Source organism: Juglans microcarpa x Juglans regia, chromosome 2S, assembly GCF_004785595.1.
Source record: "Juglans microcarpa x Juglans regia isolate MS1-56 chromosome 2S, Jm3101_v1.0, whole genome shotgun sequence".
Classification (NCBI taxonomy): Eukaryota; Viridiplantae; Streptophyta; class Magnoliopsida; order Fagales; family Juglandaceae; genus Juglans; species Juglans microcarpa x Juglans regia.
The window spans coordinates 2,313,918-2,327,031 of record NC_054597.1 but is presented as its reverse complement, the minus strand read 5'-3'; the positions used below and the strand labels follow the sequence as shown (position 1 = coordinate 2,327,031).

The following is a 13,114-nucleotide window of genomic DNA, read 5'->3' as shown; positions in this document are numbered from 1 at the left end:
ATACTATTTGGGTCCCGAATTCGGAGCAAAGCATTTCTGAAAAATGGAAGGTTTACTGCTGGATGATGTTTTTGATGACATTAGAATGACATGACGGCAGCATAATTTATTTTATGATTTCACCAGTTAGGGTTTTACTGATAAAACAAAGATAACCATGCCTGGCCTGTCAGAGAAATAGATCTACACGTGATTCCTATATTCTTATAGAAAAACTCTTGTTGCAAGCGCCTGGTACAAACGGTGTGTAAATGTGGCTGACGTGGAGACACTTGATGAGAGAGATGAGAAGAGCTGAAGAGAGAGAGACCGAGCTAATGAGAGAGAGAGACCGAATTTATGAGAGAGAGGTCGAGTTGATGAGAGATGAAGAATTAATTTTAAATCTGATGTGGTATGAACGACTGCACGCCGATTGTATCTACCGATTGTATATAGAAGAATTGATTCCTATAACACTTGGATATGTATTAATTTTTGGAAGAAGGCCTACTTCTCAAGAGTCCCAAAAATATGAAGATATTAGTTATTACCTGAATTCTAAGTCATATAGTAGAAGAGTCCAGAGATGTATCAACATAATAGGTTTTACAATCTTTATTTGATCAATAAATACTGTGGAGTTTATTTTGTGTATAATATATATATATATATATATATATATATATATCCCTCTATTATTCTAGATCGAAAACTTGGGACATAAAACAAAAACGACAGCCAAAAATACTAACGCAAAGTGATAAAAGTACAGGCTGTGTTTTACGGAACATGACCAGTACAATAAATAAAATCTTAATGCCATTTCGTATCAATCCTGTAAAAAATAGGCCATGGCATTGGCTGTATAGGTGCTCAAATATTAATGAGGTGTCACAGGCCCGGCCCAGACTATCCAAGCCCAAGAAAGACCCAACATATAAAATGCATACGTACAAGGTATCAGCCCAGCCAAGCCCAAGAAAGACCAAACATATATAATACATAAATAATTAAGGTATTCAAAAACAGATAAAAGTAAGCAACATACCTTTTACTACGTTTTTGGATATTTTTCCTTTATGGATCTATATGCTAAGAAACTTTGGGAGTTTTGAGTTGTTGGGCTAAATTTAGGTGCTCAAATAGGTGTCACACAATGTTTTGAATACCGTATCGGATGCTGTACCGGTCAAGTCACTGGAATGAAATATTTCGATACTGGTATCGTTTCAGAATAGTATTTCGAGATAACATTTCAGCATAGTCAATATATAAATAAATTATATATATAAATATATATAAAAATTATAATCCAAAATAATAGTCTATATATAAATAAATTATATATAAATACATATATATATATATAAATTATAAATAGTCTAGTCTGAATTGAGCGTTAAAAAATAAGTTTGTAGCTTGAAAAAAAAAAAAAACACAGGCCGAAATATCGGCCGGTACGAAACAGATATAGTACCTGTATCGGCCGGAGGGTCGGTACAAAAAATTTTGACTGTACCGACCAGTACGATACGAAATTTAAAACACTGGTCACAGGTCCATACCATCCAAGCCCAAGAAAGAGCTAACATATGAAATGCACACATACATAAGGTATCAAGTCTAGCCAAGCCCAAGAAAGACCCAACATATAAAATAAATACTAGCCATTTGCCAATACAAATCCAAATTAAAAGCAAATGTGAGAAAAAAAAGCTGCATTAGCCTAGCTAAACTTTCTAAGTTTGATATTTATGCTACAATATATCTTAGATACTGTACACGGACTAAAATGTTATTTTATCATTTCTCTACCTACCGCTCACTCTTTCCTTCGATTTTTCTCTGTCTTCATCTCCAAAACCCTCCATTTCATCTTTATTTTCGTTCTTTCTCTCAAAACTCCCTTCTCTTCTTCGTCATTTTCTTCTTTAACCCACAAGCCATATTCTTCTTCAGGCCAATTCTTGCCAAGAGACGTCACTCTTCCCTAACCCGCAAGCGTCCCCTTCTCTCCAACGGTCGCCTTCTCCAGTGGTTGCCGTCGTCTTCGTTCTCTCGAACGAATCGTCCAGAAGGTTCTTCAATTTCATATTTTTTCAAATATTTTATCTGTACTTTCTTTAATATTTGGGGTTTTCTCTGTTTTCTCTCTCTCTCCATCTTCATAGTTACCTCACTTGTCCCCTTTTCTTCATTTTAACTCCATTATTCTTACGAGTTCTCTTCACGTTCCTTTCGACAAATTTTTTTTACTCTCTAAACTTTAAAGATGGTGGAGGTGGTAATTATTATATATGTGTGTATTTGGTTTTTTTGTATTTGTGATCAAATATTGTTGGCCTTTGCTTCCATTAAATGCGTGGAAGATTGGTATTTTTATTGAGTTTCACAACTTGTTTTAGTATTCAAAGAATACCATAAAGCTTTTTTGTGCCGGAAGAGCCTGTAGGTTCTCTCACGTGGTTCAGTAACTCATTGTATTCTAAATTGGGATTTTGTTTTGATGTCTCTATCTGCTTTGACAAAAAGGGTTTATAGATTAAATGGATCTTTTTATGTTTATTTTGTTTTGATGTCTCATTCATCACTTGACGCAAAATGAGATCAAGAATTTGTGAATCTTTACTTGACAAAGCTTTGTTTTGTTTTTTTTGCTAACACTGAGTAGTTAGTTTATTAAAATATATGAAGTGTATTTATAAAATTAAAAAAAAAATTGTCAGATATTATTAAAATATATAATATAATATTTTTATTTTTATTTTAAGATAACTAGTCTAATATGAACTCACTTAGTCAAAAGTTAATACTATTGTCAAAAGTTAAAATTCTAACCAAATTTTAGACTGGCCATTATCAATGCTCGAAGGTATCCAAACTATCCGCCGTCTGTTTAGATTGAGAGTCGATCTCAACTTATCTTATCTCATATTATTTCATCTAATCATTATAAATTTCTTAAATTTATACATAAAATATAATAAATGATTCAATTTTTTTGTCTATATCCTTTAGATTAATTGATAATACCTTAATTTCTCACTAAGAAAATCAATATCAAATTCTCCCTCCCCATAAAAAAAAATAAATAAAAAAATAAATCTCAAAATAATAATATTTTATTTAACTTTTATCTTAACACATATCATCTCGTTGCATCGACAAAGCAATTTTATCTATCGAATAACGTGTACTCCTTATGTACACCAAACGTTACCGTGTTGTCTTTGGCTCTCTCGTTTATTGCAATAATAATTGCAAAAATTCGCCATTTTTTATTCCTTTTTACTTCTCCACTCTAGCGGGTAGTAGTCTCCGGCTCTCTCTCTCTCTCTCTCTCTCTCGTCAAAGCTCCAAGTTGTTAATCTTACCCCGACGTCGTATCGGCCATGTCTTACGACTACCTCTTCAAGTACATCATCATCGGCGACACAGGTTTTTTACTTTTTTTTCTTTTCTATCAACAATGATAATGATAAAAACCTAACCCAAAATTTGTTTTTTTTTTTTTTAGTTTTTGTTTATTTTTCCTGTCGTTTGGTGATAATTTGTGGGGTGTGGGCATCATTGGGTGGGGTGCAGGTGTAGGGAAATCATGCCTGCTCTTGCAATTCACGGACAAGAGGTTTCAGCCCGTGCATGATCTCACCATTGGTGTAGAGTTCGGAGCTCGCATGGTCACCATCGACGGCCGTCCCATCAAGCTCCAGATTTGGGACACCGTAAGTCCCCCTTTTTTTCCCTAATTACTATTTTTTTTAGGTTTTTCGATGTATTAGAGATAGCGTATTTTAATATATTTATTTACTTTGCTTGCATAACGAAAAGTTAGAGAATCATGTATCATAAATTAAATTTAGTGGCAATTAGAAAATCCTGCTAGTTTACAAATAGGGGCATTTTAAACTCGCAAGATATATTTATCGTTAAAAAAAAAAATTGGTTCTTTGATGGGATAGAGTATTTGAGAGGTTGATTCCTCCTGGTGGTATGCTCCCTCCAGGTCTAAGGATCGAATCCTCTTGGATGCAAAAAATTTGTAGGGAGGGCCACGGACTAGGAGATTTTTCCCTTGAATTACCCGAGGTGCAGTTGCTGGAAACTCCTTGCTGAGGGCCTGTGCACCTTCGGAGATTAGTCGGGACGCTGTTCTCAGACACCCCGTGCCGATCAAAAAAAGGGGGGGAGGGGGGGAAGGAACAAGCATTTTATTGAAATAGTGTTAAAATTAATTCTATACCTCCTACTTCATATAGGAGGATGACATTTGTTTTCCTAGTTCATTTGGAGGTTGCTCCTGAATTATGTTATGCGGTCCTTATGTCTTAGCCTTGAATATAAAAGATTTGATAAATGCATACACGCATTTGATAGATTCTAGATAGGCGACATAAAGTGTAGTTTCTGTTTTGTTTTTGATAAGTAGTGTAGTTTATGTTATGTTACAAGTCCATATGTTTAATCAACGACTTAATCTTATTTGATTAATGCCTCTACCTTAGTGAGCTATAGTGAGCTATAGATTATAGTCATATGCCAAGGGTTTGGGTTTTTTCAGGCTGGCCAAGAATCTTTCCGGTCCATCACCAGATCTTACTACAGAGGAGCAGCTGGAGCACTTCTGGTATATGACATAACCAGGTGTGTGTCCATGCGCACTTTTGTGTGTGTGTGTATGAGAGAGAGAGAGAGAGAGAGAGAGAGAGAACTTCTATATTTGTCCTGCCCCCAATTTCCTGTTCTAGCACAAGTTTCACTACTTTACAAGTTACAACTAAACCATTAATTTGTTCTCTTGTCTAGGAGAGAGACATTTAATCATCTAGCAAGCTGGCTAGAGGATGCTCGGCAGCATGCAAATCCCAACATGACAATCATGCTCATTGGGAACAAGAGCGATCTTTCTCATCGGAGGGCTGTTAGCAAAGAGGAAGGGGAACAATTTGCGAAGGAAAATGGGCTTTTATTCTTGGAGGCATCTGCTAGAACAGCTCAAAATGTTGAAGAGGTGATAACTAAACAAAAAAAGGCTTCTATCATATAGAGTTATACTATACTTTTTTTTTTTATTGGGACCGGGAATTCAGGAACAGTGTCCCGACAAATCCCAGGGGTGCACAGACTCTCGGTAAGGAATTTTCCGTAAGTGCACCTCGTGTAATTCAATGAGAAAATCCCCCAGTCTGTTGGCTGTTAGAGATTGTTTGCACCTAAGGAGATTTGAACCTTAGACTTGGGGGAGCATACCCCCAAACCCAAGGCCTTTACCACTTGAGCGTTGACCCCTAGGGGTTGTTATACTATAATTTATAGTCTTACAAGCTACCTTAATCTTTTTTTTTTTTTTTTTGGATGAGTAGTTACCTTCATCTTTTTTTTATGACTTTAATGTTATATAGCACGTATCTTTCAGGCTTTCATAAAGACTGCTGCAAAAATCCTTCAGAATATTCAGGAAGGTGTATTCGATGTATCCAATGAGGTAACTCTAAAGTCAATACTCCTGGAGAGGAGGGGAACTTTGGGATATTGGGAGTTAGACGTTATCTCAAATTCTTTTTGTTTTTTATTCTAGTTTTGCATACTCGTACTGTAATTTCTATCACTGCATTACACAGAAACTGTAGAAAAGATGATGAATGCAAAACCATCAATTGTCTTAACCGGGGCGCCATATTGCTCCGGTGGGAAATCTGCTTAGGCTATTTAGGTTTGATCTCTTGTGATTTTGTGTTTTATTGGAGAGGCATCAGGAATTCTAGAATTGTAAAAGACATATGATTGGATGGGGGACTTTCTGTTCAGGACTAGGGAAAAAAAGAAAAGAAAAAACTTTATCCGTTTAAAACCCTCCCAATTGAGATGATATGAATTCCTTAGAACACTCTCATTGGATTAGCTAAAAGCTAAATACAATGAGAATTTAACTATTAAACCATAAAATGTATCGCATTAGAATAGTTATATTCCAAATATTTGAAATATAGCTACAGTAACTTCTAAAGTAATTTGAAAGACACTGTTTATTGATCAAATCCATTTTATATTATTTGTTTCTCTCTCCCGAGGTCTCCATCAACGTCTTTTTAGTTTCTATTTTTAACCTATAATTTAATTAGAATATGATTACTAATTAATATATAATATTATGAATAGTACTAAAATATGATAAAATAAAATAATTTCATAATTAAAATATTTTTGAAATTATTAATTACTCATGAATAAATAGATAATCCAATGTAGAGATTTAATGTGAATAACCAAAGTCAAATTCATCTTTTATTATTTTATTGTCATAAAATGAAAAATGACTTCCAATGTGGAGACTTATGTGAATAGAATAGCTAAAAGTTAAATTCATCTTACATTCACAAAAAATGTACTTTTAACTTTTAACTAATCCAATGAGAGTGCTCTTGGTGGGCTAGCTTGTTAAGGAGCACGTGGATATTATCATTTATTGATGCCATTGTGTTAATAACTGCAGTCATCTGGCATCAAGGTTGGGTATGGCCGCCCCCAAGGTCCATCAGGGGCAAGAGATGGAACAATCACTCAGACGGGCGGATGTTGCAGCTAACCAGTCACTCATACAGGTAGATGTTGCGGCTAACTGAACCGGAATCCAGCTCCTGTACTTGATCCCGCTGTGCAATTAATTTGTTATTTACTTTCATCCCTATAAACACACTCCTTCAACTAGCATGTGACTTGGGGATAATACTAAGATGTATAGAATTGATTTCGACTGTTCATGGGACAAACTTGGTAGTTCTGTTAGGAAATCAACTCTTTACAAGTGCTCGAAGATAGCTTTTACAGTAATCAGTTGAACCATGATGAAATTGGTTATGCTATGTGAATTTTTGGAAAATAAGTCCCCTTTTTTGTTCTATTTTTGTATTTTACTCTCTCCTCTAAGAACCACCAAGAAATGGATCGATGATGATTCATATTTCTTCATCCTGGACTTGGCCACTTAGAAGATGGATCGCTCTTATGTTCAATTGGGACTCCTCCTGTAAAACACTTCGCTCTCTGTTTTTGGGGGGTGTTTTCTGACCTTGGTTGGAGTTAAGCGCACCGTTTTGCGCCCCCTTTGTAGTCTGGGCTGACTGAGCACTCAGGTCCTGTACGTGGGTGTGGTTTAGATACGATTGTCTTCTTAGACCCTACGCAATGATGGGCCAAGCTTCTTGTTTTCAATTCACTTTTATTTTTTCTTCCTTTTCAAGAACAAAAATAGAAAAAATGACATTTTTCATTCTGAACTAGCACTGTTTCCGGAATTTATATCCTAAATTATTAAAGTTTAGAATAGAAAAACATGAATTTCCCAAGTGCACGATGTACAATACAAAATGCATTGTAGTGTATTGATATTTCACTGCTGGTTTGGGAAGGAGAAAAAAAAATACTTTCATATATTACGCTTCTGAAATAACTTTATTGCAGCATTAAAGAAGTTTCACATGTGGAGTGGTTCCCTTCCCATGTTAAGCATTATTCACATCTCAGATGTGCAAGAATGCAAATACAGTGAGCGATCGATAGCACGATTAAGCAACTCTTGGAAGAGAGTACCTCGAGGACAGGCCATAAACATCACGATCCCTTTTAAGGCATGTCAATGAGGTTGGGTTGACTTGAATGAACAGGTAGTTTCCAGCAAAAATATCACCAAAATGAGCCTGACTTTCCTTCAATCTCTTCAGCACCTTAGCCCATGAACATGACACTCTGAATGCAGAGAGCAGCCTAGCTTTCCTCCTCAAGAACTTCCTCAAGTTTGGGACCTTAAGCTTGAACCTCCTCCTTATGGACACCCTTTTGAACCTACACCAAGCCCTCGATCTCAAAACCACTCTTTCTCTTTCTTCATAATCTTCAAAGCCAGCTTCATTTCCAAGTCTTTGGTAAGGAAACTTGAATACCGAGGCCATTTCAGTGAGAGACATGGCCATTCAGACACAAACTAAACCCTGATATCTCCGCGGAGAAGTTATATGGCCAGCCTTTATTTCTAGTCAGAGAAACTAAATACACGAGTAGTTGGGGTTTTCTGAAGTAATGATATCACAGGAAGGGGTTGGTTTTCAGTAGCTGTTGAGTGCATTTAATGTGATCGAGAGAAGCGGGTAATGGGTGGAGCATAATACGGAGATTATCATCTTTTTGCCTACCTTTTTGTTTGATGACAAGGAAGTGACAATTGACAAACCACCCACACTTGATGTGTATGTTCATTATCATCGGTGGAAAATGATCGACTTATAGGTAATTTACATACAGAAATGATAAGAAGACTATATTTAAGGCTAGCTTACATCGAGAGATGTTAAGAAAGACAGCCACACGTACAGGATTAAACTAGTAGGTAGGATGACAAGCGTCAAGGGTCCGAAAACCCATAGCCATAATTTCCTTTACCAATCTCTTCTATGGAACATTGAATTCTTTGTGCCAAACCCATTAAATACTGTACTCACACACTTGTCTAACAGTTCTTGACCATGCTGATGTTGCCATTTAACGTTAGATATAAATTTAGAATGTATAAATTTATTTAAAAATAAATAAAATCTTTCAGGCGAATGCCATTTCTTTTCGAAAGGCTTATACAAAATTTGGACAATCATTTTTCCTAAATTAAGACTACCATCTAGCGGCACTGCATAGAAGAGATTATCCCCAAAGTGGACACACAGGCAAGCAACTAGCGAATGTAACATCTAGCGGGCACTGCATAATTCATCATCTTCAGAAGTGACCGGGGCATTTGACATAAGAAAAAGCAGGTCCCATTTAAGAATGTCACATTTTCTAGCTTAGAATAGTCCCCACTCTGCGTGAAGAAAATATGTGGACCATCCTTTCATTGATAAAGCTATGACAGCAATTAAACAATGAGAATTTCGGGATAATGAAGAATAAAATATATAGGAGAGATTTGCTCAATAGTTTCAAGCCCACGCTCGATATTTTACATATTCGTTAGATTGAGGCGGGAAAAAGAACAATAAATGTAATCAGAAACTGGATGAGAGGCTGGGGAACTAACAGTCGAACAAAACGTCCTTTATATCCTAACAAGTCTACCAAGATTTCTCTGCCAAAAGGCTGTTTCATCTGGCTCAACCCCAAGAAGAATGAAGTTGTGGGGTGAGGGAATCATGAAATTTGTTTTGTCTGTAATACCATTTTTTCCTACCAAAATTAGGTGTATTCGTATCTTTTAATTAAGTGCAACTTTAATCGGTATTATTGCTTGTTGAGTTACTATCAGCAAGAAGTTAATAAAGAGAGGAGAATTGAATAAAAAAACAAAAAACCATGTACTAAGTTACGCGGCGGAAGTTAAACCTGGAAAAGATGTGACTCTCGGTCTTCCTCTTCAAGTTTCCATGTAGTTGTCAAAGACGGTGTAGCTTCCCAAAGACAATATCACTACACCTCATCTTGGAATTCTAGCTTTGCTGCAACCGAAGAGGCAGAGCAATTTAGCAGGAGTTCATACAATATATCTAGGTTGCATATAAATAGCCACCTCTTGCTAGTCCAATGCAGTAGTTCATTATTCTTATTCTTTATTTGAATGAAGAATAGTTTAACCTTCCATTCCACCTTAGAAGATGTCCAGCTCTTCTAATTTTAGAGCCCTTACAGGAAAGTTCAAAACGACTGTTGTAACCGATGAGCTGGCGCTGGAAGAGAGCCTTAGATTACTCGTCTAATGTTAATGGAAAGCTGCATGGGGGAGGTAATGTCCATGAGAGAGTTGTGGCTTTAGATATAGAGAAGTCATTCTGCTCAGCTAGTTACGGAATGGTCAAGGAAAGAGTTGTAGTGTTGATGCTAGGTGTGGAAAATGATTGCCTTATTATACACCTTACACACTTCGAGAAAGTACCCACTTCCCTTTCCAAGTTTCTCGATCTTTCAGATATAACATTTGTTGGTGCCAGCATCAAAAGCAACCTGGCTGATCTTCAACGAGATTATGGGATTCAATGCAGGAATGGGGTTGATCTGGGAGTCTTCGCTGCTGCTGTTCGAGATTTGCCTGGCATAAGTGCATATCCTTTGCCGTGTCTGTTCAATCGTATTGTTCCTTTTTCGAGCATTGCCTCTTGTAAACCTGCTGATGTAGCTTTTAGTGAGTGGGGGTACAAGTGTGCTAAGTGAGAAACAAATCGAGCATGCTAGTTTGGTAGTCCATATGACCTTTAAGATTGTGGAACAATTATGCGTTACTTAAGTTAACAGAATTTCTTGGCTTCAGTCAGCTTTTTAATCGCAAATTGATTAATTTTGGGTCGTGGTATGTTGTAAACAAGCAAGGAAGAACATGTTCCAAAAGTGGAAAAATGGCTCTAATTTGAGTCAAATGTAAACTGCTACCTCTCCAAAAGAAACAGAACAGTGAGAGAGAGAGAGTGCATTTTGATACCATATGGACATGCATAAAAACACCACCAAAATTTGATAGAATGCTTACAGTCAAAACTTATAAATGTTTGTGCTCATACATTTAAGTAAATTGCTAACATAGGAGAAACTTCAAAGCTTCATTTTCCAACAAATTGCTAGCAGTAAATTATGATGAGCATATTAATTTGTCAGATTCTTCTTGCACCTTTTCTTCCTTGAGGCAAAACTGCTAGGTCCAATTTCAATGGACATTCTTTTTGTCCTGCATGGCATAAAAAAAACATAAGTTCCTCACCCGCAGAAACCATTGCATGCCCATTCAAAATAGATGGTTGAGATACTAGATGATGAAAAAAAAATACCGCATAGAGAGTTCTTCTGTGTCCTTGCCACCTTCTTCAGCTGGACAATCGATGATAACAATATACCATCAAATTCAGTATCAGGGGTTTGAGAGAATGAGATAACAATATTCTGAAAGCCAAAAGACTACCAGTTGAAACGAAAATTGGCTAATTTCAGAAACATTTAGCTCAAAACATGTGATGCATCTAAAGGATCTCTATTGACATCCCCTCAAGAAAAAATGAGAGATGTGGACACAATGAGCACTATTAGACCACAAGCTAGTACTATAAGGCTTCCTCCTGAGGCCTGCTGCCTTAAGGAGAGGTGCCCATCTATTGCAATTAGCTAAGAACAGGGGAGCCGCAACTCAGCATATTGAAATTCATGCTTAGTATGAGCTAAACCATGGACGTTTAAACAAGCCATTTTGTCAAAAAAGGGTTTGGACTCTGGGTATGGGTTCCAAGAAGAATAATTATGGGGGGATTAATTAACACCGTTGAATTTGGAATTTTGGATGATGGTAAAGTAGCTACCAGATGACAAATCCAAAATGCTTTTCCTAAGGATTCTTTTTAAGATAGTAATAGAGAACGAAATAACTAAAAAGTCTAGAAAACATGCAGCTTCACTTTAAGGACTTGGTTGGAACTCAGATATATCAATTGATGAGATGAGATCTAAAATAAAGTAAAAAGATTTTTCCAAGTAATCAACACTGTTAGCTTTTGCAGCCTGGTAATTAAATCCAACTTCCATAACTTGATGATGACGTGTGTTCATTAAATTTGGATTTTATCATTGTGTCATCCAATTATCTCACATTGTACCCCAGAATTATTTCCCAAAGTCCTATATCCATCATGATGAACATTCATATCATAGCCTCTTCAACAATAATCAGGTTTGAACCAATAGGACAAACGATCAATTTACCATTTAAAGAAAATGGATACGAATGAGTCAATGACCATACTCAACAGAATAAGTGAACGATTCAATTTACAAAGGAACAAAATTTGAGTCAGCATAAGGCAAAACATACCCATTCCATTAACCTTGTCGCTTTCCTGCCCCGACTCTGAACTGCAACACCATCGATCTCCTCCATCATCAAAATCACGGTGTTCTCCCACAAGAGGCATCCAGAAATCAGCTTCTTCTGAATCAGTGCTCTCATCAGACAAATTCCTGACTACAAAGATAATCTCATCAACTCCTTTGTCTTTATCCTTCTTCTTCTTCATTATACCAACCGTGGATGGCTTTGATGCTTTTTGGGGCTTCTGCCCACTCTTCTCTTCTGATTTTCCATCTGAGGTTAGCTTTTCTGCTTCCTTATCCTCTGTTCGTATAAAGTTCATATTTCTCTTAAGAGGTTAACAATCATAAACATCTTAGGCACCCTAGCTACACATAACCCTTACAAACTCAGAAATCCAGAGGCAATTTTGAGACACTAAAATAGTGACTGGATTATCAAGATTGGCTGATTATAAAAAAGAATAACAAAAAGCATAAGAATTGAGGAAAAAACACGAACCTAGTTTGTTGAGGAATCGTTTGCCATTGATGTGCTTCCATATATGTTCCTCGCACTTATTTATGGTGTCTCCTGTTAGCTTACATATCAACTTTGAACTGAAAACGGATCAGCTTACATAAACATTTTGCTTCTTGAGCTTAGCACATAAAGGCTCAACACAATTAAGTTGAAATTTACTCATAAAAAAAAATCTCAAACTCACTATAGGGCGCCCAGAAAACCTAACTAACAACAATTATACACCAATCCAGCTTCAAATATGATTTTAACAGAGGAAAATGTAACTGAGAAAGAGAGGAGGGAACTTTGGGTACCGGGAGAGAGGATCTTGCTTGAACATGTTGAGAGGAGGTTTATTTTGGGAGATAGCGAAGTCGATGAGACCCAAACGACACCGTTTGGACTGAGAGTAGGATTCCTTGTCTTTGGCGAGCACTTCGTGGCCAGTCTCCACGCACTTGAAGCGTCCATTCACGAGCTCCGTGAAGGTCGGTGCGGCCAGCAGGTTGTTCCCTTCCTTGTTCGATGACTTCTCGTCACTCGTCGCCATTACTACGGTGACTGATAGCCCTAGTATACGTGTATGCGCGCGCTCGGCAGAGAGAGCACATCCTTGTTGGCACGATAAAACGGCAGCGCACCACAAATTATGAAAGATGAATTCTATGCCTAAGCTATTATTTATTAAACCATTCTATACATCAGCCTACAGCTGCGCACACTCACGTAATATTTTTTTTGAATAAATATAGCTAGAAATCATTATTGAGAGTATCTATTTTACACACATGATGTGGCATC

The 13,114-nt window shown here is 36.8% G+C and overlaps 3 protein-coding genes across 6 annotated transcripts; 1 reads left to right on the top strand and 2 right to left on the bottom strand.

Annotated features, from left to right (window-relative positions):
• Window positions 1-3,260: 3,260 nt before the first annotated feature.
• LOC121252914 (ras-related protein RABB1b) lies at window positions 3,261-6,752 on the top strand. The gene is made up of 6 exons (XM_041152760.1): window positions 3,261-3,420; window positions 3,568-3,707; window positions 4,544-4,626; window positions 4,789-4,993; window positions 5,399-5,467; window positions 6,476-6,752. Exons 1-6 carry the CDS (start codon window positions 3,375-3,377, stop codon window positions 6,566-6,568), a joined length of 636 nt encoding a protein of 211 aa, XP_041008694.1. The 5' UTR covers window positions 3,261-3,374; the 3' UTR covers window positions 6,569-6,752.
• A 795-nt stretch (window positions 6,753-7,547) lies between these two features.
• LOC121252120 lies at window positions 7,548-7,931 on the bottom strand. The gene has a single exon (XM_041151602.1). The coding sequence runs from the start codon at window positions 7,929-7,931 to the stop codon at window positions 7,548-7,550; it is 384 nt and encodes a 127-aa protein (XP_041007536.1).
• A 1,414-nt stretch (window positions 7,932-9,345) lies between these two features.
• Window positions 9,346-12,959, bottom strand: LOC121252913 (surfeit locus protein 2-like). 4 transcript variants are annotated; one of them, XR_005938302.1, is made up of 6 exons: window positions 12,628-12,959; window positions 12,311-12,408; window positions 11,813-12,112; window positions 10,782-10,821; window positions 10,537-10,681; window positions 9,346-10,129 (listed from the first exon to the last, which is right to left on the bottom strand). XR_005938302.1 is itself a non-coding variant. In XM_041152758.1 (5 exons), the coding sequence occupies exons 1-5, from the start codon at window positions 12,861-12,863 to the stop codon at window positions 10,600-10,602; spliced, it is 756 nt and encodes a 251-aa protein (XP_041008692.1). In that variant the 5' UTR covers window positions 12,864-12,959; the 3' UTR covers window positions 10,401-10,599. The 4 variants fall into 4 exon arrangements, 2 of the variants coding, with proteins under 2 accessions (XP_041008692.1, XP_041008693.1); XR_005938301.1 differs by having other exon boundaries at window positions 9,346-10,126; XM_041152758.1 differs by lacking the exon at window positions 9,346-10,129 and having other exon boundaries at window positions 10,401-10,681.
• Between the last annotated feature and the right edge of the window lie 155 nt (window positions 12,960-13,114).

Coding starts and splice junctions, on each gene's coding strand:
- LOC121252914 (XM_041152760.1), top strand. CDS start 3,375: ATGTCTTACGACTACCTCTTCAAGTACATCATCATCGGCGACACAG. Junction 3,421..3,567: donor CATCATCATCGGCGACACAG/GTTTTTTACTTT, acceptor GGTGGGGTGCAG/GTGTAGGGAAATCATGCCTG. Junction 4,994..5,398: donor CAGCTCAAAATGTTGAAGAG/GTGATAACTAAA, acceptor CGTATCTTTCAG/GCTTTCATAAAGACTGCTGC.
- LOC121252120 (XM_041151602.1), bottom strand. CDS start 7,931: ATGGCCTCGGTATTCAAGTTTCCTTACCAAAGACTTGGAAATGAAGCT.
- LOC121252913 (XM_041152758.1), bottom strand. CDS start 12,863: ATGGCGACGAGTGACGAGAAGTCATCGAACAAGGAAGGGAACAACCTG. Junction 12,409..12,627: donor AAGCAAGATCCTCTCTCCCG/GTACCCAAAGTT, acceptor ATCCGTTTTCAG/TTCAAAGTTGATATGTAAGC. Junction 10,682..10,781: donor ACAGAAGAACTCTCTATGCG/GTATTTTTTTTT, acceptor TATGCCATGCAG/GACAAAAAGAATGTCCATTG.